Raw genomic sequence first — 24,342 nt, forward strand, 5'->3', positions numbered from 1 at the left:
GCTTGATTGATTCAAGCATTGGCCCCAGACAGGGGTTGCCTGGCAGACTCGAAAAGGGATGTGTATGGGAGTCTGTCTCACTATCTCCCCTCCTCTTACTCAGAAAAAAGAAAAAGAAAGTCTATGATTTCTGGTCTTACATATAAGTCTTTAATTCAGCAGGGGGAGTATATTATGTAAGAAAGTTGTTGATTTTCTTTTCTTATTGCAGGTAGTCATCCATGCTACATGCAAATAATTGGTGTTGTCCCAATACCAATTACTGATGAATCTGTCTTTTCCCCATTTTATAGTCTTGCCTTCTTTGTTGTAGATTAACTGACCATATAAGGTTTATTTCACAGCCTCTTGATTTAGTCTTCATGATTCATCTTAGTGCTAATAACTGAGATTGTAAACAAAAATAAATTACCCAATTCTATAACAACCCAAAAAAGAGGGCAATTCACAAGAACATCTAAGAAAGACCACTAGGTTCATCCAAGCCACAGTACCCACAAGCAATCAGGTCAAGATGAAATATGGGTCTGGTCAGGTTAAGCCACCTAGGAAGAGATAAGCACAGTGTGCTAGGATCCAGAACTTGTCCAGGCTAAAAAAGTCAGGCCAGAATAAGCGTGTCATTTCTGTGAGACACAGAGACACAATCTCTTTTATTCATCAAGGTACAGTGATATGCCAGAAACAGGGTCCAACACACAAAAATAAATACTGGTTAGATGGATAACTAATCCATCAACTAAACAGAACTCACAGAGCCATTAAAAACACTGCTATGGATATAAAGGTATTAAGATAATGGGAAGTGAAAAATCCAGGTGGAAATTAGAGTGATTTCATTTTTGTTCGTATGTGCATGCATGTGTGTGTATAAGTATTGGGAAAGATACATCAAGTTGTCAACAGTCATTATGTTCATCTCTGTATGATGGAGTTAAGGGTCACTGCAACTTCTTTTTATTTACCCATATTTGCTAACTTGTACATGAACACTGACTACATCCATTATAAAAGTACAATACTTTTTCACTGGTACATAAAGACTATCTGAATGATACATGTGTAAGAGTATAGATAATGTTGTTACTGTATAGACACATCACTACTGCCCTGGACCTCAGAATATGGACTCCTTGTGTGATTTTGTAGCTAAGTCATTGGAGTTTCAGCTGGCAGTGTTGCAGTGAGAAGCTCCTCCCAATTCCCACTGCCTCTTCCAACTCTTAAAACCCTGCTCACTGCCTCTGAGCACACAGGCAACAAAGGAAACAGTCGAATCAGAGAGCCAGCGCCAAAAGACACTAACTGGTAAGGATAACCCCTAGGGTGGGGGGCAGGGAGCAACAAGGAAAAGCTCAGCTCTGAACTCTAATGCTCTCAACTCCAGTGACCTAACGGAAGAGTTGGCTCATTCACTGAAGTCACTGAATCGCTTGGCTTTGTTAAATGGACTGCTTGGAAATGTTAAACGGAGACTTTACATAAGCAAGGCTTGGGGTATAGCCTATGAGACTTTGAAATTTGACTAATGCAGCATTTTATTCCATTCCAGCTGGTTATTAAATTACAAGAGATTAAAGTCCAGTACCCAACCAGTACTGACTGGTGGCCCGTGACAGGAGACCATGGCAAAGAAGGTGGCCGTGATCGGAGCAGGAGCCAGTGGCCTGATCTCACTTAAGTGCTGTGTGGATGAGGGCCTCATGCCCACCTGCTTTGAGAGGACCGACGATATCGGAGGACTGTGGAAATTCAAAGTACGTGAGATCTTCTTGTTTCTTGCACCGGTCCTGCTGCTAGTGCAGGGTGAGTTGTAGCTACTCCTGAGCCTATGGAGGGCTTCACTCAGCCACTGTGATCAGACAGACTTCCTGCAGTGTACAGGAGCTGGAGAAACAGGCTGGCGTCTCTCCCAGGTCATTACTATCCTAACCTGGGGCACAGTCAGGCGTGTGATGATCTCTCTGTATGGCTCTGTCTTGCAGCTCATGATTTTTGTCATTCTCAAAGCAATATACTAACATTAGAGAACAATTTACAAAATGGAAGGGACAGGGTTTCTTTCCAAGATACCTTGTCAATTCCAATCATTGAAAGCTTTTACTAGAGTCTGCCCTTATCACCACTTACCTTTATTTGTCTGTGACAAATACACTTTGTTTGCTTAGCTTTACTGATGACAGTCTAGTAGAATTGCTGGGAAACTCTTTTACTATATTATTAAACACATTCTAGTCATTAAATTCATGCTATTAGCCAAACCCAAATTACTGGTAATATTAGCTCTCCTTCAGAATTTGTATAAAAATTAGAAAGAGACTTCGCCAGAGAGCTGTAAAGATTTATCATTTTTCCTTACAATCTCTTGAATAAATACTAGCTGCCACTTTCTGGGTGTGAGACCTTGGACAAGTTATTTACATTCCTGCATCTCAGTATTCTCTGTATAATGAACATATTAACAGAAAAATATATCTCGGGGCTATTTTGAAATATAAAAAAGATAGTTCATAGAAAAAAAAACCTTCTCCAGTGCAATAAACATTAGCTACAATTACTGTTTATATTTTATAGACAAGTACACAGAAGCACAGAAGTTAAATGATGTTGTTACAGTCACACAGCTGGAAGAAGAGGCATTTAAACCTGGGTCTCCATGAGTTCTAAGCAGTTAAATCCCAACTGATAACCATGCCCTAATTTACATTCTTGCTCAATATAGTTAAACAAAAATCTCAGCTCAGAAATCGAGTGCCCAGTTGAGGATTATGTATCAGGGGCATCAGAGTGAGAGATTAAAGCACGGAGAACCAGCCCAGTCAGTAGCAAAGGGGTTAGGAGCATAGAATGCAGACTCTTACGTCAGCCGAAACTTCCTAAGTGCTCTTCCTTCAAGCTGACCCATCAGGGGGAGGGCAAGCACATCCACTCTGCCGGTTCAAACTGAATATTTTAACAAAATGGATTTTTTTCACGTTGAGTTTTTCAAATGTATCTGACTATAAGACACCCCTGGGAGTTTCTTAAGGTACTGAATTTTGAAAGCCAGTCCTGACTTCCTGAATAAAAATCTACCACAGAGGGGAATCTGTTCTTAAGAAGAGTCCCCAATAAATCCCAAGATGAATCACATTCATTTATTATGAACAACTCATTAAAATCATTACAGCTTTTCTTTAGCAGGTGGTTAATCCTGTCTTAACCAATGAGGTGTTAGTCTGTTCACTTGGAGCTCACATAGAGATTCCACTTGGGATTCTATCCCCCAGGTAGACTTTGTACCCTAAAAAGGAATGTGAAATCATCACAAATTTCTGTTAATGATAAATTGGTCATTATTTTGTTCTGCTACGTGATTCCAGATTTAATAAAAGAGCCAGTGTCCCTTACTTATCATTATTTCACAGCAGAAGAATGAGAGGTTTTTTTTCAAGTGATCTCTCAAAAATAGGATTTGCTATTTTCAGCACCAAAATATTTCTCCTACTAGCCGATTATGTGGTCTAACATTTCAAAATTAGAAATAACTTGCCTGACAGGGCAGTGGCTCAGTGGATAGAGCATTGGACTGGGATGCAGAAGACCCGGTTTGAGACCCCGAGGTCGCCAGCTTAAGCGAGGGCTCATCTGGTTTGAGCAAAAGCTCACCAGCTTGAGCCCAAGGTCGCTGGCTCGAGCAAGGGGTTACTTGGTCTGCTGAAGGCCCGCGGTCAAGGCACGTATGAGAAGGCAATCAATGAACAATTAAGGTGTTGCAATGCGCAAAGAAAAACTAATGATTGATGCTTCTCATCTCTCTGTTCCTGTCTGTCTGTCCCTGTCTATCCCTCTCTCTGACTCTCTCTATAAAAAAAAAAAATTAGAAATAACTTCCTATCAGAAAAAAAATTAGAATGTAAATTAATTAAGCCTAGTTAGGTATAAAATAGTAAAGCATATAAACCAACAGAAGCTGTAACAATATCACATTTCAAACCTGGCTTACAACTGTATTCAATATGGAGATGTCACAATTTTCACGACCCACAGAGGACAAATGTCCCGGCAGAGTGAAACATATAGTTAGGAAACTCTCAGAGGTCAGTGGGGCCACGTGAGGGTCTTGATGACCAGCTGGCTAGACTACCAAAGGGAGGAGGTGCTGAAAGAGATGCTGAGGCCGCCATGCCCACGCCCAGGGCAACTCTGCCTCTTCACCAGGCCTCCTTCCCAAATCAATTTTGAACATAAGTTGTTCTTTCATTTCTATATTTACACACATTCCTCCTAAGATTACATAACAAATGTACTTGTGACAAGTTAAAACAAAACTGAAGAATCTTTGTGCTGTGCCATGCCCTGCTCAGAGGGTGCTGAATTCTTCCACAAGGTTCTCCAGCACTCCTAATGGCAGCTTAGGAACAAAGGGAGGGTGGGTAATTAACGTATATTAAGCATGTTTTCAAAAACATGGGAAGTCCTCATTTCATGCATCACCTCATTTTTCTTCACAAGACTTCTAGGAAGTAGCTGTCATGATAATTCTCACATGTGAAAAGGAAACAGAGGTTTAGGACTTGCCCAGGGGAACATTGGTGATGGGAACACACCAGGAGGGCCACTTGTTTTTCATTCTTTGAAATTGAGAAATAAAGGGAAGAAATGAAGTGGAGTCACTATAGTCAACCTGCTAAATTACCAAAAGCAAGTTTTTGAAGAATGAGGAAACAATTCTCCTTTGTTTTGACTAGCCTGGGAATTTAAACATTTCTATTGATTTTCTCAAAACAGAGAGAACAAAGGGGGAAGAGAGAGAGATAGACGACAGACAGAGAAAGAATCACTGACCTGTTGTTTCACCTATTTATGCATCCACTGCTGATTCTTGTAGTGCCCTGACCAGGGACCAAACCCACACCTTTGGCACAGCAGAACAACACTCCAACCAACCTTAACACCCTTGAAAAACTGTCACATATTTCTAGGAAGCCTCCAGACTCTTTTTGAGTTTGTTCAACAAAATCAAGTACAACTTCTTGTACAGAAAACGTCAGAAAACTTAGGTGTGACAGTGAGTGTGCCTGCATCAGCACCCGGGTGTCAGAGCAGCTACCCCAGGTGCCCTTCTTACGCTGCAGGGAGCAGTGTGCTGTAATGACTGCTTTGCTGAAGCTTAGAGCTTCCTCAGTAACAACAGACACAGTCACTGCACAGCTGGTACACCCCACCTTACAGCTGAGGGAACTGATCGGCTCCTGGCTCACACGCTCTGAAAGAGGTGCATTTAACACGTGTCTAACTCCAAAGACCAGCTCCTGCTGGTCCAGGAGGCCTTCTCAGTGTGGCCAAAGATTAAAGGATCCTTCATCCTTAGATTGGCAGAAAGTAATCATTTCCTATGACTATGGATGAGAAAGGAACGTGCACAACTGATTTACTGTAGTCATGAGATTACAGTTGAATACTTTCTGTCCTTTACTTACTATTCTGCCATTTACATAATGCTGAGTCATAACAGCAACTACTATTTGCCTGGATTCTGCCTTAGTCTCTGCATAGGCAGAAGCATCTATTAAGGAGCTCTTAAAAGCCATAATTTGAATTTTCATATAAAAGCCTCTTCAGTAACATGCCAGCTTCAGGGACACTGAATCACTCCTGTTTGTTTGCTGTGATGACTTAAAATACTAAACACTAGCATTAAGCAGAGCACTTCTTGTTGAGGAAATTATCAATGCAACCATAGCATGTGCTACCTCTGGATACTGAAGCACACTGGCTAACATCAGAACTGCAGTTTAAGGTTCCATTGGTATCCATGCTGTTCCCCTTTATCGCTTAAGGAAGGCTGATCTGCATGGAGCAGAATGTGAAGGCAGAGAATTCAAATCAAGTTGTGAAAACTCCCCAACGAACTCATTTTAGTTAAAACTATCATGTTCTCTCACCAATGTCCCAGTGTTTATTGTTTTCTAAAGAGATGAAAAGTGGAGATAGCCTCCTCAGGGGGAATTGGTAGTCACCATAAATGACATTTAAAAGGTAGTGACCTGGGGGCTAAATGTGCCCAAAGAAGGATGGTTCCCCTCCTAAATCCACCAATGGCAACAGGACTGCCAGTGAGTGACATGGAAAGGCCCCACCCAGACTCTACCACACAGGATGACAGAACACCTACATTGCACCCAAGAGGATCAGACCTCCCAGGCTGGTGATTTAGAAGACAAGAAGGAAACCAGGGCATATTTTTAATGCAATATATCTACTTTTATTTGCTGCTTTAGGAAAATGTTGAAGATGGCCGAGCAAGTATCTATCAATCTGTCATCACCAACACCAGCAAAGAAATGTCCTGTTTCAGTGACTTTCCAATGCCTGAAGATTTTCCAAACTTTCTGCACAATTCTAAGCTCCTGGAATACTTCAGGATCTTTGCCCAAAAGTTTGATCTTCTAAAATATATTCAGTTTCAGGTATTGTATTTTGGGGTGGACTGTTTTCTTTACATTAGTTCAGATCACATTTAAACAGAGCGGTTACTCTATAATGAAAGAAATTGTGAATAAAACAAAAGTATCCCATTCTCTGCTGAAAGACAAAAGCATGACAGAAAACTCTGAAAGACCCTGATATTACAAATTATATACATTAACAGAAGGAAGGAATGATCTGTAAGAAGGTTTAAATGATGATATTGATAATGAAAATATTTATATAATTTATACATTTAAACTAATATTTATAACCCCTATAAAGTCTGAGCATCATTTCCTTTAAAAACAAAAAAAAAAAGGATCTGGAAAACTTCCAACTTTTATTTAATTTATTTTAAGTCAACATATGTCTTATTATACATAATTTTATTTAATTCATTATTTATGAGGAAACAGGTTTTCACCTTCTCTATAGACATAAAACTTCTTAGAAAAATGTACTAACCAAACTCATAGCTCTCCATACATCTACAGATCCTGTAGAAATTCCTTCTGCTAATTCTTTTCCTTGCATGAAATCTCTTGCAAGATAAAGATAGCCAAATTATTTCAAAATATAATTAGAACCATCTTTCGTGTGTTTCCTCAAAAACAAATAATCAACAACAAAAAACAGTATCTCATTTAACATGCTGAATTTTATCAATAACCTGCACAATGAGAACAAGTAATGGGCTTCGGTTACATCTCTGAATAACTAACTCTTAGTGGAACTTAATTTTTTAACACATCTTACTTTCTCTCAATACTTTTAGTTTCATCTCAGATTTGTATGATATTAACTTTAAAAAGTTGATTTTGGTGAAAAGCTATCATTATAAGTACAATTACTACATCCTATTCCATCATTGTGGTTTCCCACCAAGTCTGGATAGTTCCATCTATAAATGACAAATTCTTTACACTAGAAGCTTTTATAGGTCTTTGTCCACATAGCTGTCAATCTACTATTTAACAGGTATAACAGCCTCACACGCTATTTAATTTATAGTCTATATTCTTTTAAAGATCATGTTAGAATTACAAGGGAACTGGTTCTCTACTTTACTCCGGTAACTGTTTTCTGGGGATAGAGAGGGTTAGGAAAACACATTCCCATCTATCGGAGTTGGTATAAGCCAGATGTTGGGGCACAACTCAAAATGTAAATGTCTCTGATGCACTTCTAATAACCTTCCAAGTGATACTGAAAGTGCTGGTCCCCTACCACATTTGAATAGTAAGAATCCACAGTACTTAAGCTAATACACAAATCGAGACTACAAATCCGGAGTCTCTATTCAGCCCAGACATTGTATAGTACTCTCATAAGCATTATACTAATATTCCATATGCATTTTAAATTTTGAACAGCCTCAAAAAACAGCATTGTGATATTTTGAAAATATCTGAAACTTGAAAAGCATGCCTGAGAGACTCAAATACTTGCAAAAAAAGTATACCATTCATCCAAAAGTGAGAAAAGTGTTGCTTCCATTTGACATTGCTCATTAAATATACAACAGACATATGAACTTTATGTATAATACTTTTGAAAATTCATAGACCTCCAGTGAGCTATATAAAAAAAAAAATACAAAGCAATAAACCAAAATATTATTTCATCCAAGTGAGATCATGAGAAGTACTACCATCATGAAATGCCCAGTTTTAAAAATATGAAAAATGGGCCCTGATAGTTTGGCTCATTGGATAGAGCATAGTCCCAGTTTCAATTCTCAGTCAGAGCACACAGGAGAAGCAACCATCTGCTTTTCTTCCCCTCCTCCCACCTTCTCTCCCTCTTACCCTCCCACAGCCAGTGGCTCAATTGGTTCAAGAGTCTGCCCTGGGCACTGAGGATAGCTTGGCTGATTCGAACATCAGCCCGGGTAGATCCTGGTCGGGGAGCATGCGGGAGGGTTTCACACTATCTCCCTTCCTCTCACTTATAAATGCAGAAATAAAAATAAAAATATGAAACATGAACAAGGACCATTCATAGAGTGCGGGAAATATGCCAGGCACTACGTTAATCACTTCCCATGAAACAGCTCTAATGCAGTGTCTGCATAGAGGTGGATACATAAAAGATTCTGGATGAATACTAATGGTGTGATCACTTGAATGATAAAATTGCCTTCCGCATCTTACCCAGAGCTTACTGTCCACTCCTGCGTCTGCTCATCCTTAGTCCGCTGAGTGGGGGCTCTCGCACAAAGCCACATGTCCTCCGTAGGGAGCTCCCTGACAAAGAACAAGAAGGTCACACTTAGCACTCTATGACTTAACTGGCTTAAAATGGATCCTAATAGAACCTAAATGGAAGCACACATTGCACTCTACCCAACCCAACTCCCAGGGTACTGGACAAGGCCCCTGCCGTGCCAAATGAATACTCATTGATGCCTTCATTATGTTTTTAAGACAAGTCCTCAGAGTGAAAAAACGCCCAGACTTCTCCTCCTCTGGCCAGTGGGAGGTTATCACTGAGAGCAAAGGCAAGGAGCACAGTGCTGTCTTCAATGCAGTTTTGGTTTGCAATGGCCATCACTTCAAACCCCACCTCCCACTGGGGTCATTTCCAGGTGAGACCTGAGGGATTCCCAGCCTTCCAGAGCAAGTGTCAAGTACTTTCCATGCACTTTGGATTGACAGGCAGAATTAGCTGCTGCAACTGCACAAAATACAAAGTAGGGAAAGACTAGAAAGACTCCAAACACCACCTTCATTTCTGTTGACCTCTTTGGGTCTTCACTACACAGGGTATCCAGCTAACCTCCTCCGAAGGCAGGATTTCAGGGAATTCTTACCCACACTGGTTCTCTGTTGGAGAGGCCCTTTGTACCATGTGCCTACCTTGGCCTTTTTCCATCCTGCAAGACACCGGTGACTTTGTTCCGTCCTTGGAGCCTTTTCAGCAGCCTCATGCCCATGGACAGAGTTAGGGGGAGAGTTCTTGGAAACTTTGCTGGTCCTGTCCCATATGCTTAACCTAGTATTTCTTATATGCTTTACACTTTCAGTTTCTCAATTGGACTGACCACTGTAACTCCCCTAAGAAGGAAAGAGGCAAAGCAAATAATTGATCTCCCAGAAGAAGCTGATAATGCAGTTTTATTAAAATTAATTTCATATAACAGACAGGCTATTCTTTTTTCTCTCCTGAAGGTATTGAGAGGTTCAAAGGCCAGTATTTTCACAGCCGTGAATACAAGAAACCAGAGGGATTTGATGGGAAGCACATCCTGGTGATTGGAATAGGAAACTCAGCTGCAGACATTGCCGTTGGGCTGAGTACTAAGGCTGCTCAGGTGCACTGCTCTCTGCTTAGCTGGTACCATGTAGGAGAGGAAAGGGGAGGGACACACTGGAAAATCTGAGCTGTTAACCAAGGCTCCATTACTGCATTAACTGGCTGGTTGGCTGGTTGGCTGGCTGGCAGGTGGTTGGTTGGCTGACTGATTGGTTAGCAGGTTGGTTAGCTGGTTGGTTGCTTGGCTGGCTGGCTGGTTGGTTAGCTAGCTGGTAGGTTGGTTGGCTGGCTGGTTGGTTGGCTGGTTGGTTGGCTGGTTAGCTGGCTGGCTGGCTGGTTAGCTGACTGGTTGGTTGGTCGGCTGGCTGGTTGGTTAGCTGGCTGGATGCTCAGGTACTCAGGGAGGTATTGTAGAAAATCCGGGTGTCAAGGAGTCAGAGTTCACCTCCCAGCTCTGCCACTATCAGCTGTGTAACCTACACTGAGCCATTTCACTTCTCAGGGCTATGGTTCTCCTACTTTGTAAATGGTAAGGTTGGACCAGATGATTTTCAGTCTAAGAGGCCTTGTTTCCAACCAGGGCCCTTAGTGAGAAGTCAGCTTGTTTGTATATGAGGGGGAGGTGACACTTAAAAATTTAGTGCATATCTAAATTTTTTTGAAATGTAAATAATCCTCAGTTATTAAAGAATCAGAAAAAGATAAAATAGACAATATGACTCCCAACCAAGATCACAGATATTTATTTAGGTATACACTGATAACTTCCAAGCATGTCAGCTTTTACCTGCTCACCATTGGCAACCAAGGAGCCAAACATCACAAGATGTATCAATAGATAATGTTGATGGTGATGGCTGGGATTAGCAGAAAATAAATCCCTTCCTGTTTGACAGAGGTAGACAAGTCGGGAAAATAGCTGGATTCCTCTCCCCAATGCATTCCCTCCCAACAGGGCCTTGACCCAGCAGTTCCATCACTAGCTTCCTCAGCCTGAGTTCTTTGGGCTGCATGTGCCTTACTGTGCCATGTCCACAACCAGCAAAACTGTCCTGTCCTGAGTCACACACTTCCAGGGCTTAAGATGCCAGGTACTAAACATGGTATGTCCCCCACAGATCAATAAAGGGCTTACACTGGAACAAAGTCATCACTATCAGTCACTGCCAAGAAAGAAGTGGAAACAGTTGGTAATGGAAGAGGACACTGATGAGACTATTTAAGTATAATCTCAAATACCTGATCAGAGTATTGTCAAATCAACATGAGGGCAGCAGCAGGAAAACATTGGGAAACAAGTATATTAACACACACATGCCCCCCAACAATTAACACTGGGGAGGGCAGTTGCTACTTCACAAGGTAAAGAGGTGAGGTCCTTCCCAGCAAAATCTATCTCCAAATTCTGGCTTATTCCAGATGTGTGCATTATATGAAACTCCTCTCCTACAACCTAAATTCACAAAGCATTAATAGCCAGCAGACAACAATTTAAGTTCTTTATACAGTGTGTCTGTAAAGTCATGGTGCACTTTTGACCGGTCACAGGAAAGCAACAAAAGACGATAGAAATGTGAAGTCTGCACCAAATAAAAGGAAAACCTTCCCAGTTTCTGTAGGATGATGTGGCAGCATATGCGCATGTACAGATGATGACATAACACCGTGTATACAGCGGAGCAGCCCACGGCCATGCCAGTCGAGATGTGGATGGTAGCAGGCATCCCCAAACTACGGCCCGCAGGCCGCATGAGGCCCCCCGCCGCACTTCCGGAAGGAGCACCTCTTTCATTGGTGGTCAGTGAGAGGAGCACTGTATGTGGCGGCCCTCCAATGGTCTGAGGGACAGTGAACTGGCCCTCTGTGTAAAAAGTTTGGGGACCCCTGGTACAGAGGAAAATTCAGTGTGTTCTGTGGCTCGCTATACTTGAATCATGACCAAAGTGCAATGTGAATATCGGCACATTTATAACGAAGCACCACCACATAGGAATAACATTACTCGGTGGGATAAGCTGTTGAAGGAAACTGGCAGTTTGGTGGAGAAACCCCGTTCTGGTAGGCCATCAGTCAGTGACAAGTCTGTAGAGGCTATACGGGATAGCTACCTAAGGAGCCCTGAAAACTGTATATGAGCCCACATCGAACTGCACTGAATAGGTATGAAACTGGGAGAGTTTTCCTTTTATTTGGTGCAGATTTCACATTTCTATCGTCTTTTGTTGCTTTCCTGTGACCAGTCAGAAGTGCACTATGACTTTACGGACACACTGTATATGTAATCTCATTAAACTGTACAGTAATCCCATGAGGCAGGTACTGTTATTACCCCCACTTTACAGAGAAAGAAACTGAGACACAGAGAGGTTGAAATAAGTAGCTCAGAGCAATACAGTCAGTCAGTGGTGGGACTGGGATTCAAACTTAGGCAGTTTAGATCTGGGGTCCTGATCAGGGGTCCATGACCTTAAATATGTAAGTGAACCAGTTTTCTTTCACATGAATTGTAGTTAACTGTTGTTTATCTAACAACCTCATACAACAGAACTCATAGAACAGTTGGTAGTGTTTTAAGAGCAATTTAGATGATGCATTAGGGCAGCGGGGGAGTAACAGTAAGCAAGGTAAAGCTACATATCTAAAATTTTAAATATACTTCAAAATATATTTTGTAAATGAGAGATCTGAGTAAGGTAGGTAAAGAACACACCAGAAAGAGGACTGAGGGGTGCATTTGAAGAGAATGGAAATCACAGTATGAGTTCAGAGTCTGAACACTTACTACATATAACAAAATACTCTCAAGTATGAGAGGAAGCTGATAGTCCCATTCTAGGGAACTACAGATCTATGCATATACACGCTATGGTCATTGGGTTGTCATCATACATTTCCTGGAATTACAATTATTTACCCTCATAAAAGATACTTGGGCAGGTGGAAAGGTGAGAAGAGGGAAGAAGCACTGAACCACAAGTGTAAAAGTAGTAGACATCTGTGGATTTATGACTATTATTAGTCCAAAGATTCTTCTCATGTTTTTGTGAAAGTTCCCAAGACTGGTGTCATTTTCCTCAATCAGTGTACATACCACTGGATACTTCTTTTATGAGAAAGTTGCCACACGGCAGTGAAAACTAGAAGGTACTTTACTTGGAGGTCAATCATCTTAAAGATAAAGCACTGCAGAAATTTCTGGGGCCATACATGTGATAGGACACCTACGTGGTAGATTCCTCCCAAAAGGGACAATGCCCTGATATAAACTGTCTTCCTTTTTGCTTACCAGGTGTTCATCAGCACCAGGCAAGGTTCCTGGGTCATCAGTCGTATCTCTAAACATGGCTATCCCTGGGACATGGTGCTTCACACCCGGTTTAGATCCATGCTCCAAAATGTCCTGCCACGAAGAGTTCGAACATGGATGTGGGAACGACAGATGAATCGGTGGTTCAACCATGAATCGGTGGTTCAACCATGAATATTATGGCCTTGAGCCTCAAAATAAGTAGAGTTATTTTTCTTTCTTTATGGTATACTCATTGGTAAGCAAGGTAGTCAGAGGTGCCTCTCTTCACAAAGTGTGGTTGCAAACATGGTAGTTACAACCTACCATTATAGGTATCATATGGAATTTGAATTCTATATTTGCTCTGTGTGCCTTTCAAAAGGTAAATACTTAAGAAGATGGAATACAAATGGTATGAGCTGCTCCAAAAAGCAGAACTAGGTCAGAGAAATAACTTTGTAATAGCTAGACTGTCCAACATTAGAATGACTGCTTAAATAGAACAGGACCTTCTTTTCAGAGGGTCGTGGTGGGAAATATGTCCAAGCCTCCATCTGATAACTCAAGCTTTGTTAACTCTGTATAGCATGATGGTTCTTCCTATGGGTAGCTTTTAAGAACATATTCACTGTCTTTTTGACAAAGGTAAAAAAAAAAATGCTTCATCTAAGACTTATACATCATGAACTTTATAAACACAAGCAAACATTGTATATGGTTTTCTGTTTTGTTTTGTTTTTTTCAGGGACAGAGAGAGTCAGAGAGAGATAGATAAGGACAGAAAGCGAGGAATGAAAAGAGATGAGAAGCATCAATCATCAGTTTTTCGTTGCGACACCTTAGTTGTTCACTGATTGCTTTCTCATATATGCCTTGAACGCGGGCCTTCAACAGACCGAGTAACCCCTTGCTCGAGCCAGCAACCTTGGATCCAAGCTGGTGAGCTTTTTTGCTCAAGCCAGATGAGCCCGCGCTCAAGCTGGTGACCGCGGGGTCTCAAACCTGGGTCCTCCGCATCCCAGTCCGACACTCTATCCACTGCGCCACTGCCTGGTCAGACAAACTTTGTATATGTTTATTTTTCTTTAGTTAAGAATAGAATCCTTCCCTTAAAGGGGGGGGGAGCTTTGGAATATTTCAAAAAATGTCATGTGACTCCTATACTCTGAGACCTGATACATGTGGCACGTATTGACTTATATTTTTGAAAAATAGCCCTTAAGCCTACAAGAAAGAGAATTAAGAACTATAAGCAGACTTGGCTTCCTCGCCCATGCTGTCACATAGAGACCTCATGGAAAGTTGGGATTAACAAATATCCCCAAACGTAATTCTACACATTAATTTTCACACTGATTCCTTGCTAATTTTTAAAACTAATGGGAATTTAACACATTTTCCCTTTATTACTGAGAGATCAGATCGAGATTCAATGGGACAGCAAGAAAATTAAAGGTAGATAACAGAAAAGAATGCTAGAAGCATCAATGGGCTAAGTGCCTCTGGATACTCAGGGATTAACCCTCGGCACTGGCATTCTAAGTGCTTGACGAGGCTTCCCTTTTTGAAATATCTTTTACCTCCATCACCTACATGCTTCTCCTTTATTAAAGACAAGAGAGTTGTAACATAAAATTCAAAGTGAGATAGTAAACTGGCTGTAAGCCAACTAATTCCATTAGAAAGGTGTATGGATATTTGAGAAAACTCTTATTTTCAGAGCTAAACTCATAAAATATAGAAAGGCTTCAAGACTCCACATTAACTGCTCCTTCTAAGTGTTTTTTTCTGTGTGTCTCAGATACCTTATGAAAGAATTTGTAGTGAATGATGACCTTCCAAGCCGTATACTCTATGGGGCCATCAAGGTGAAATCAAGAGTGGTAGAGCTCACGGAAACTTCCGCCATCTTTGAGGATGGGACAGTGGAAGAGGACATTGATGTCATTGTCTTTGCAACAGGATATACATATTCTTTCCCATTCCTTGAAGATTCACTTGTTAAAGTCGAAGATAACATGGTCTCTCTGTATAAGTACATGTTCCCTTCCCACCTGGAGAAGTCAACCCTTGCCTGCATTGGTCTCATCCAGCCTCTAGGTTCCATTTTCCCAACTGTTGAACTTCAAGCTCGTTGGGCAACAAGAGTTTTCAAAGGTAAGTGAGTAGGCAAGTGAGCGGCTAAGGTTTTCACAGTTGGTGGAGATTGCTCGATAATGAGTTTAGACAAGAAATTACCCACCTTGGCTGCTTTCATGAGGTCTATACCCTAAAAAGTTAGTAAAGAAGTCACAAAATAGCAAACACAATAATAATAAGTATCAGCAATAATTCCTTTAAAATATTAGAAAGTTTCATGAATTTTGACTGACATGTTATTTTTTATTTGAATCATGAAAGAACCATTCATCAGGCAAACATCTATGACTCCTGGTTTTACCTACAGGATGTTTATACTTTCCTCAAAATATGTGCAAATCAAGAGATACAGCGGCCCTGGCTTGTTGGCTCAGTGGTAGAGCGTCAGCATGGCATGTGGATGTCCCCAGTTTGATTCCCAGTCAGGGCACCCAGAAGAGATTACCATGTGCTTCCCCATTCCTCCTCCTACTCCTTCTCTCTGCTTCTCTCTCTCCCACTACTGCAGCCATAACTTGATTGCTTCAAACACATCACCCCGTGCAATGAAAACTGCTCTATGGAGCCTCCACCTCAGGTGCTAAACATAGCTCAATTGTGAGTATAGCCAGAGATGGGCACAGCATAGCCCCAGACATGGATTGCCAGGTGGATCTTGATTGGAATGCATGCAGGAGTCTGTCTCTTTGTCTCCCCTCCTCTCACTTGGAAAAGAAGAAAAAAAAAGAGAGAGAGATGCAGGGCCACCTCACACTTCAATCTAAATTACTCTTAATACCTGAGCAGTTGTACATCAAAGATCCCTAAAATATTCAAATATTATTGAAAGGTTTCTATCTAAGCATCAGCGTGGCACTTAGCACTCCTCAGAAGACTATTATTTCCCAGATACCAGGGTCGATTCAGCTCAAAAAATAAACAAAACAAAACCCTGTGCTAACCAGGTGGGACAGAGGGAAATATAAACAGATCATTTCAGCATAATGAGACAAACGTTCTGACACAGGGATGCATATAGAGAATCACGCTGTTTGACACTTTTACAACACAATGTACGAGGTACAGAGGGTGAGAGGTTGTTCCTACTGAAGAAGGTGCCAGGACACAGGATCCACACAAGACATGCTATCAAGCTTGAAGGTCAACTGTACATCACCTCCTCTCAAATCCGGCTACCCATAAAAGTCACCAGGTAGACACTCAGGGACACTGATAAAGTCTGGCCTGAAGTTCTAGAATCTCCCTGTCAGAAAGCACTTCAGCCAGAGGACCCAGTAAAAGGTTATAGCAAGGAACGGACACTGTCAGATTGACGTATTTGGTACATTACTTCAGAGTTTGTGGGGAAGTTAGATTGAAAAAGAGAAAGAATGGCGTCTCAGGCCGGCGAAAAGGCAACTGCTGCAGGGGTCCCCAAACTACGGCCCGCGGGCCGCATGCGGCCCCCTGAGGCCATTTATCTGGCCCCCACCACACACCCGGAAAGGGCACCTCTTTCATTGGTAATCAGTGAGAGAAGCATAGTTCCCATTGAAATACTGGTCAGTTTGTTGATTTAAATTTACTTGTTCTCTATTTTAAATATTGTATTCGCTCCCATTTTGTTTTTTTACTTTAAAATAAGATATGTGTAGTGTGCATAGGGATTTGTTCATAGTTTTTTTATAGTCTGGCCCTCCAACGGTCTGAGGGACAGTGAACTGGCCCCCTGTGTAAAAAATTTGGGGACCCCTGGACTACAGTAAACGAGATGCAACATGAGCCAGGCAGACAAAGCGGAGGACAGGGGGTGGATGTGAGAAATCGTCAGGCCAAAGCCAGCAGGACATAATGACTGGCTCAATATGGGAAGATTGGAGAGAAATCAAGATGCTGACCTGCTGATCTCTGGCCATGGAAACTGGGTGCACAGCAATGCCATGGAGAGACAGGAGCTATGCGAGGGTGATGTACATCTGAGCAGAAGGGCTTCAGTGAGGAACTCGGTAGGGTCCATTGGACCTGAGATGTGAGATGAGCAGCCACACACAGGGGAAATGACCCTTTCAATACTGAAGCCCGAGGGACACTGCGCAGGTGGAAGCAGCGCTCACACTGACAGCTAATGCACCCATCTCCCCTCTCCAGTCCCACGGCCCACCCTTCCCTAGTTCAGACCCTTCGCTCACCAGGTTTACGGCAGCAGCCTCTTCACTGGTCTTGCTGCCTCTAAACTCACCTCCCTGGAGCCCATTTTCCAAAGTCTAGCCTCAAGAAGGATCTTGCCAAAAGCAAATCTGATCCTGTCAGCCCCTGCAGACAACCCTCTGCGGATTCCCAGCACCTCAGAGCAGAGCTCAACTTCTGTCCCCAGAGTCAGTCCTCCCCTTCCCCACCTCAGAGTGCATGCTGGAGCCTGGGCTCCCAGTGCAGCTCACAGGGAGCTCAACGGGCACGCTGCCCCCTGGAGCTCAACAGCAGCAACCTGAGGGTCCTACATGGGAACACCAGAGCCTAACTGCAGGAGGCCACCACCAGGTCAAGTGATGACGCTGAATCAAACCCACTACTCAAACCAGCCTTTGTTTTCTAGGTTTGTGCACCTTGCCCTCAGAGAGGACTATGATGGAAGACATTATCAAGAGGAACAAAAGAAGAATTGACCTGTAAGAAACTTGTTTTATTTTCATCTTTACCTGGAACGGTGTTTCTCAAGGTACACTGCTCTACACACCTGTAAGACTACCTAGCTGCTTGCAGAAATGCAGATTCCAAGGCCACACGCAGCCCAGACCAACTGAATCAGAGTCTCTGCATGAGGCTGCCATTTGTATTTACTGTGTGCTCTTCCTAGGTGACTCTCACACATAGTAGTTTTACAACCAACTACTTAAAGATGGGGATTTCACCAAATCAGAACATTCTCTCCCCTGACTTTCATTTCAGATTTGCAGGGTTCCCACGATAAAATCCTTATCTTCTCAGGCACCCACACTGTGTGGCTGGAGAGGGAATGGGACGGAAGCAATGGTGGGGACAGTGGCCTGAGTCTCTGGAATGTTAGCCAGGGGATCTCCTAGCCAAGTCAACTAGAAAGAGGTTAGGTGACATGAAGGCTTGAGGATTTCCACTTGTGACTGAAGTGAAATGAGGTTCAGTTGTGATCACGTCCCTGGGAAAAGTTGACTCGGAGCCCTACATGAAGGATACCACATGAAGGGCGTATCTCATGTTCAAATTCTCATTCAACTCACATTGTAGAGCACCATATGCCAACCAGAGTGCCAGGGACTTTAATAAGTTGACAAGCATATATTAACTGTCTCCTCTGTGCAAGACGCTGGGCTAGGCTTTCACCTTCATTCTCTCATGAGTCTTGGCAGCAATCCTGAATAGTCGGTACTCTGCTGAGTCAATTCCAAATAATGATCATGGCTGTATATATTGTCACACTTCTAGAACTTCCATGTATTCATGACTATTTATTTTACAGCCTACAGTCAATCTGAGACACAGGCCTCCCCATGGCATAAGCCAACACTTTCCACAGGAGGTTCACTAAAAACTCATTTGTTTGTTCGCTCATTCCTTCATCCTTCCGATAAGTATTGAACATTATTTGATTCTTCCCTTCTTACTTTCTTAAGGTTTGGAAATAACCTGAGCCAGATTTTTCAGACCCATTACATCGACTATTTGGACGAGCTCGCTGCAGAGATAGGTGCAAAGCCAGACCTCCTCTCTCTCCTCTTCAGAGATCCTAAACTGGCTGTGAAAGTCTACTTTGGACCCTGCAGCTCTTACCAGTATCGCCTGGAGGGGCCTGGGAAATGGGAAGGAGCCAGGAGTGCCATCCTCTCCCAGGAAAAGAGGCTGCTGAAGCCTTTAAAGACGCGGGCTCTAGCACCAACATTCAATTTCCCAGTCTCCTTCCTCTTGCAAATCCTGGGGCTGCTTGCTGTTGCTTTGGCCTTTTTCCAACTTCAGTGGTACTGATCCATTTGGGAGCCTGGCAAGGTGCTGGGAGTAGAGAAAACTGGCCAAAAAAAAAGGCCAGGGAGAGAGAACAGAGTGAAATGACTGGCATCTCCTCACCTCATTTGAGCTAGAAATTTAGCTACATTTCCAGCACTGAACCCAGCCACTCCCAGCATTCGGGTTCACTGGACTGACTGCTCTCCACCAGACCAACCCTCTAGTCTAAGAGCGATGGAGATGAAACCCACCATGGTTGAATCCAGAGTCCCCTTGTTCCAAATCCCAACATGTCTGGTTCTCATTCTTTCAACAACTACATGTTGGTCCTCTGAGGTGGAGGGAGGGTGCACGTCAGCCTCTATCTGGTTTCCGTCACAAACCTGCCTCTTTAAACGTGGTCCTGCCTGCACAGTGAAGGAAATAAACACCTGAAGATGTCCAGAGAATTGTCTTGTATCTGTTAAGTTCTTACAGAATGATCTTAAACATAATGTTGCCTTTCCCACCAGATCATGATCAGCACCAGAAGTGGTTCCTGGGTCATGAGCCGGGTTTGGGATGACGGTTATCCTTGGGACATGGTCTATATTACCCGTTTTGAATCCTTTCTCCGGAATTTCCTGCCTTCATTCATCTCTGACTGGTTATATGTCAAGAGGATGAACACATGGTTTAAACATGAGAACTACGGCCTGATGCCTTTAAATGGGTACTGCAAATAATCCACATTTATCGTTCAAAGAGTGGGGCACTAGTTTAAGTGGAATTCGTTCTCCCTAGGTCTTACTTCACTTGTCTCACTGAGACAGGTGGGATTAAACTAACACTGCATAGGTGACTCAGAGACCATCAACGGGATGAAAATCTTACTGAAATTGGTCCGGTGGGGAAAGGCATAGGGAAGAATACAAAATGGGAATGGAGCAGGCAGTTAGATCATGCGATATGCAGAATTCAGCTGTGGTCGCAGCACTCCAGACAGAGGTTTAAGGGCTGAGCAAATTCATCAATTGTGGGTTTTGGGGGCTGTGGGGGGTTGGGTTGGCAGGGGGGTTTGAAGAACATCTTGTCCGAGCCTATGAGTGAATGGGCATAAAAATAATAGTAACTACTGAATGTTGTGGCATGCAATAAGATAAAAAGATGTGTAGACTTACTTTGTAAACTGAAAAGCTTCACAAAATACTGGTTAATAAGAGTCTCAAAATTTCTAATATGCTCCTAAGGACAATAACAAAGTATAGTAGGGTCAATCAACATGTCTCAGGAAGTAGGATGTCTCAAAACAAAACCGTATAGACATCTGCCACTTGGCATTCTCACAGGACAGACAGGAGGCATGGGACATGTCCGACATTAGAGATGCATTGAACTGATGAAGTCAATAAAATTAATGAGATTCACTCAATGGACACAGAGCCCAACACCCAGTAATGAGGAAAGCAGTCTAAGTAGAAGAATCACTGTATCATAGAGAAAAGATTTAAGTGGGTAAGGAAAGAAAGGATTCACAAATAAATTGTATCTTTGGCCCTTGCTAGCCAAAGTGTTTCATTGTGATTAGAAAAGCAAGTTAATGAAAAATAAGAGAAAACTGGAAGTTAAAATAGCAAACACACTTGCCTAGGGAGATACATCCAAAAATATATTTTATATTATTAAGACCAGTGTCAAAGAGTTTCCTGCCTATGTTTTCTTCAAGAAATGTTATCGTTTCTCATCTTACAGTTAAGTCTTTAATCCACTAGAGGAGGGTTTTTACATATGGTGTAATAAAGTGGCCTCGTTTCCTTTTTTTTTTTTTTTTTTTTTTGCTGGTAGCCATCCAGTTTTCCCAGCACCAATTATTGAAAAGACTGTCTTTTTGGCATTTTATAGTCTTGCCTCCTTTGTTGTAGATTAACTGACCATATAAGATTCATTTCACAGTCTCTTGATATAGTCTTCATAATTAATATTAGTGCTAACTGTAAACAAAATTAGTAAAATTGTAAACAAAAATAAATTATCCCATTCTATAACAACCTAAAAAAGAGGGCAATTCACAAGAACATCTAAGAAAGACCACTAGGTTCATCCAAGCCACAGTACCCACAAGCAATCAGGTCAAGATGAGATATGGGTCTGGTCAGGTTAAGCCACCTACGAAGAGATAAGCACAGTGTGCTAGGATCCAGAACTTGTCCAGGCTAAAAAAGTCAGGCCAGAATAAGCATGTCATTTCTGTGAGACACAGAGACACAATCTCTTTTATTCATCAAGGTACAGTGATATGCCAGAAACAGGGTCCAACACACAAAAATAAATACTGGTTAGATGGATAACTAATCCATCAACTAAACAGAACTCACAGAGCCATTAAAAACACTGGTATGGATATAAAAATACTGAGATACTGGGAAGTGAAAAATCCAGGTGGAAATCAGAGTGTGATTTCATTTTTGTTTGTATGTGCATGCATGTGTGTGTATAAGTATTGGGAAAGATACACTAAATTGTCAACAGTCATTATGTTCATCTCTGTATGATGGAGTTAAGGGTCATTGCAACTTCTTTTTATTTACCCATACTTACTAATTCACACATGAAAATTGACCACATCCATTATAAAATGTTTTTTAAACTATCTGTATGATATGTGAGCAAGTGTATAGATAATGTTGTTACTGTAAAGACATATCAGCACTGCCCTGGACCTCAGTATATGGGCTCATTGCATAAATTCCTAAATAACCAAGTCCTTGCAGTTTCAGCTGGCAAAGTGTTGCAGTGAGAAGCTCCTCCCATTTGTGTGTCCTCCAACTCTTAAAACCCTGCTCACTGCCTCCGACCACAAAGGCAACAAATATCCCAACAGGCAGAGCCAAAGGTAAGAATGACTGATAGGGGAGGAACCAACAAGGAAAAGCTCAGCTCTGAACTCTAATGCTCTCAACTCCAGTGACCTAACGGAAGAGTTGGCTCATTCACTGAAGTCACTGAATCGCTTGGCTTTGTTAAATGGACTGCTTGGAAATGTTAAACGGAGACTTTACATAAACAAGGCTTGGGGTAAAGCCTATGAGACTTTGGAATTTGACTAGTGAAACATTTTATTCCATTCCAGCTGGTTATTAAATTACAGGAGATTAAAGTCCAGTACCCGACCACACCATTAAAACTCTTATCTTGTGTCCCACTGAAGCAGTACTGACTGGTGGCCCGTGACAGGAGACCATGGCAAAGAAGGTGGCTGTGATCGGAGCAGGAGCCAGTGGCCTGATCTCTCTGAAGTGCTGTGTGGATGAGGGCCTCACGCCCACCTGCTTTGAGAGGACCGACGATATCGGAGGACTGTGGAAATTCAAAGTACGTGAGATCTTCTTGTTTCTTGCACCGGTCTTGCTACTAGTGCAGGGTGAGTTGTAGCTACTGCTGAGCCTATGGAGGGCTTCACTCAACCACTGTGATCAGACAGACTTCCTGCAGTGTACAGGAGCTGGAGAAATAGGCTGGCATCTCTCCCAGGTCATTACTATCCTAACCTGGGGCACAGTCAGGCATGTGATGATCTCTCTGTATGGCTCTGTCTTGCAGCTCATGATTTTTGTCATTCTCAAAGCAATATACTAACATTAGAGAACAATTTACAAAATGGAAGGGACAGGGTTTCTTTCCAAGATACCTCGTCAATTCCAATCATTGAAAGCTTTTACTAGAGTCTGCCCTTATCACCACTTACCTTTATTTGTCTGTGACAAATACACTTTGTTTGCTTAGCTTTACTGATGACAGTCTAGTAGAATTGCTGGGAAACTCTTTTACTATATTATTAAACACATTCTAGTCATTAAATTCATGCTATTAGCCAAACCCAAATTACTGGTAATATTAGCTCTCCTTCAAAATTTGTATAAAAATTAGAAAGAGACTTTGCCAGAGAGCTGTAAAGATTTATCGTTTTTCCTTACAATCTCTTGAATAAATACTAGCTGCTACTTTCTGGGTGTGAGACCTTGGACAAGTTATTTACATTCCTGTGTTTCAGTATTCTCAGCTGTATAATGAACATATTAACAGAAACATGTAACTATCTTGGGACTATTTTGAAGATTAAAGAAGATAATTCATAGAAAAAAACTTAAAATAGAGTACAATAAATGTTAGCTACAATTATGATTTATATTTTATAAACAAGCAAACAGAAACACAGAGGTTAAATGATGTGGTTACGGTCACACCGCCACCCATGGCAACAGGCCTTCCAGAAAGCAACATGGAAAGGCCCCAGCCAGACTCTACCACACAGGATGACAGAACACCTACATTGCACCCAAGAGGATCAGATCACTCAGGCTGGTGATTTAGAAGACAAGAAGGAGGCCCTGGCCGGTTGGCTCGGTGGTAGAGCGTCGGCCTGGCGTGCAGAGGTCCCGGGTTCGATTCCCGGTCAGGGCACACAAGAGAGGCACCCATCTGCTTCTCCACCCCTCCCCCTCTCCTTCCTCTCTGTCTCTCTCTTCCCCTCCCGCAGCCGAGGCTCCATTGGAGCGGGGATGGCCCGGGCGCTGGGGATGGCTCCTTGGCCTCTGCCCCAGGTGCTGGAGTGGCTCTGGTCGCGACAGAGCGACGCACCGGAGGGGCAGAGCATCGCCCCCTGGTGGGCAGAGCGTCACCCCTGGTGGGCGTGCCGGGTGGATCCCGGTCGGGCGCATGTGGGAGTCTGTCTGACTGTCTCTCCCCGTTTCCAGCTTCAGAAAGAAAATAAATAAATAAATAAATAAATAAATAAATAAGACAAGAAGGAAACCAGAGCATGTTTTTAATGCATTATCATTACTTTTATTTGCTTTTAGGAAAATGTTGAAGATGGCTTAGCCTGTATCTATCAATCTGTCATTACCAACACCAGCAAAGAAATGTCCTGTTTCAGTGACTTTCCAATGCCTGAAGATTTTCCAAACTTTCTGCACAATTCAAAGATCCTCGAATACTTCAGGATCTTTGTCAAAAAGTTTGATCTTCTAAAATATATTCAGTTCCAGGTATTATATTTTGGGGGGACTGTTTTCTCTACATTAGTTCAGATCACATTTAAATAGAGCGGTTACTCTATAATGAAAGAAATTGTGAATAAAACAAAGAATTCCAATCCAATCCACTGCCAAAAAATAAGAGCCTAACAGAAAACCCAAAGAGAATGTCATTACCCTGATATTATAAATTGTATACTAGAAGAGAAAAATTATCCATTAGAAGACTGGAATGAT

General features: G+C 42.2%; 2 protein-coding genes across 8 annotated transcripts in view; both read left to right on the top strand.

Moving 5' to 3' along the window:
- LOC136395932 (dimethylaniline monooxygenase [N-oxide-forming] 2-like) overlaps positions 1-24,342 on the top strand; it is a 37,202-nt gene continuing 12,860 nt past the window's right edge. Inside the window, exons 1-3 of one of the 7 annotated variants that reach the window (XM_066371483.1) lie at positions 1-1,308; positions 1,594-1,757; positions 6,264-6,452. In XM_066371483.1, coding sequence (XP_066227580.1) covers positions 1,626-1,757; positions 6,264-6,452 — 321 coding nt within the window. In that variant the 5' untranslated portion in view covers positions 1-1,308; positions 1,594-1,625. Of the gene's footprint in view, positions 1,309-1,552; positions 1,807-6,263; positions 6,453-22,277; positions 22,491-23,928; positions 24,118-24,342 lie in introns of those variants that run through there. The other 6 variants (XM_066371484.1, XM_066371482.1, XM_066371481.1 and 3 more) reach the window with 6 other exon arrangements.
- On the top strand, positions 8,936-19,542 carry LOC136395933 (dimethylaniline monooxygenase [N-oxide-forming] 2-like). The gene is given in 6 exon segments (XM_066371489.1): positions 8,936-9,040; positions 12,998-13,174; positions 13,176-13,216; positions 14,799-15,154; positions 17,709-17,781; positions 18,763-19,542. Coding segments are annotated over 6 exon segments (1,059 nt in total). The 5' UTR covers positions 8,936-8,977; the 3' UTR covers positions 19,112-19,542.

Source organism: Saccopteryx leptura, chromosome 2, assembly GCF_036850995.1.
Source record: "Saccopteryx leptura isolate mSacLep1 chromosome 2, mSacLep1_pri_phased_curated, whole genome shotgun sequence".
NCBI lineage: Eukaryota > Metazoa > Chordata > Mammalia > Chiroptera > Emballonuridae > Saccopteryx > Saccopteryx leptura.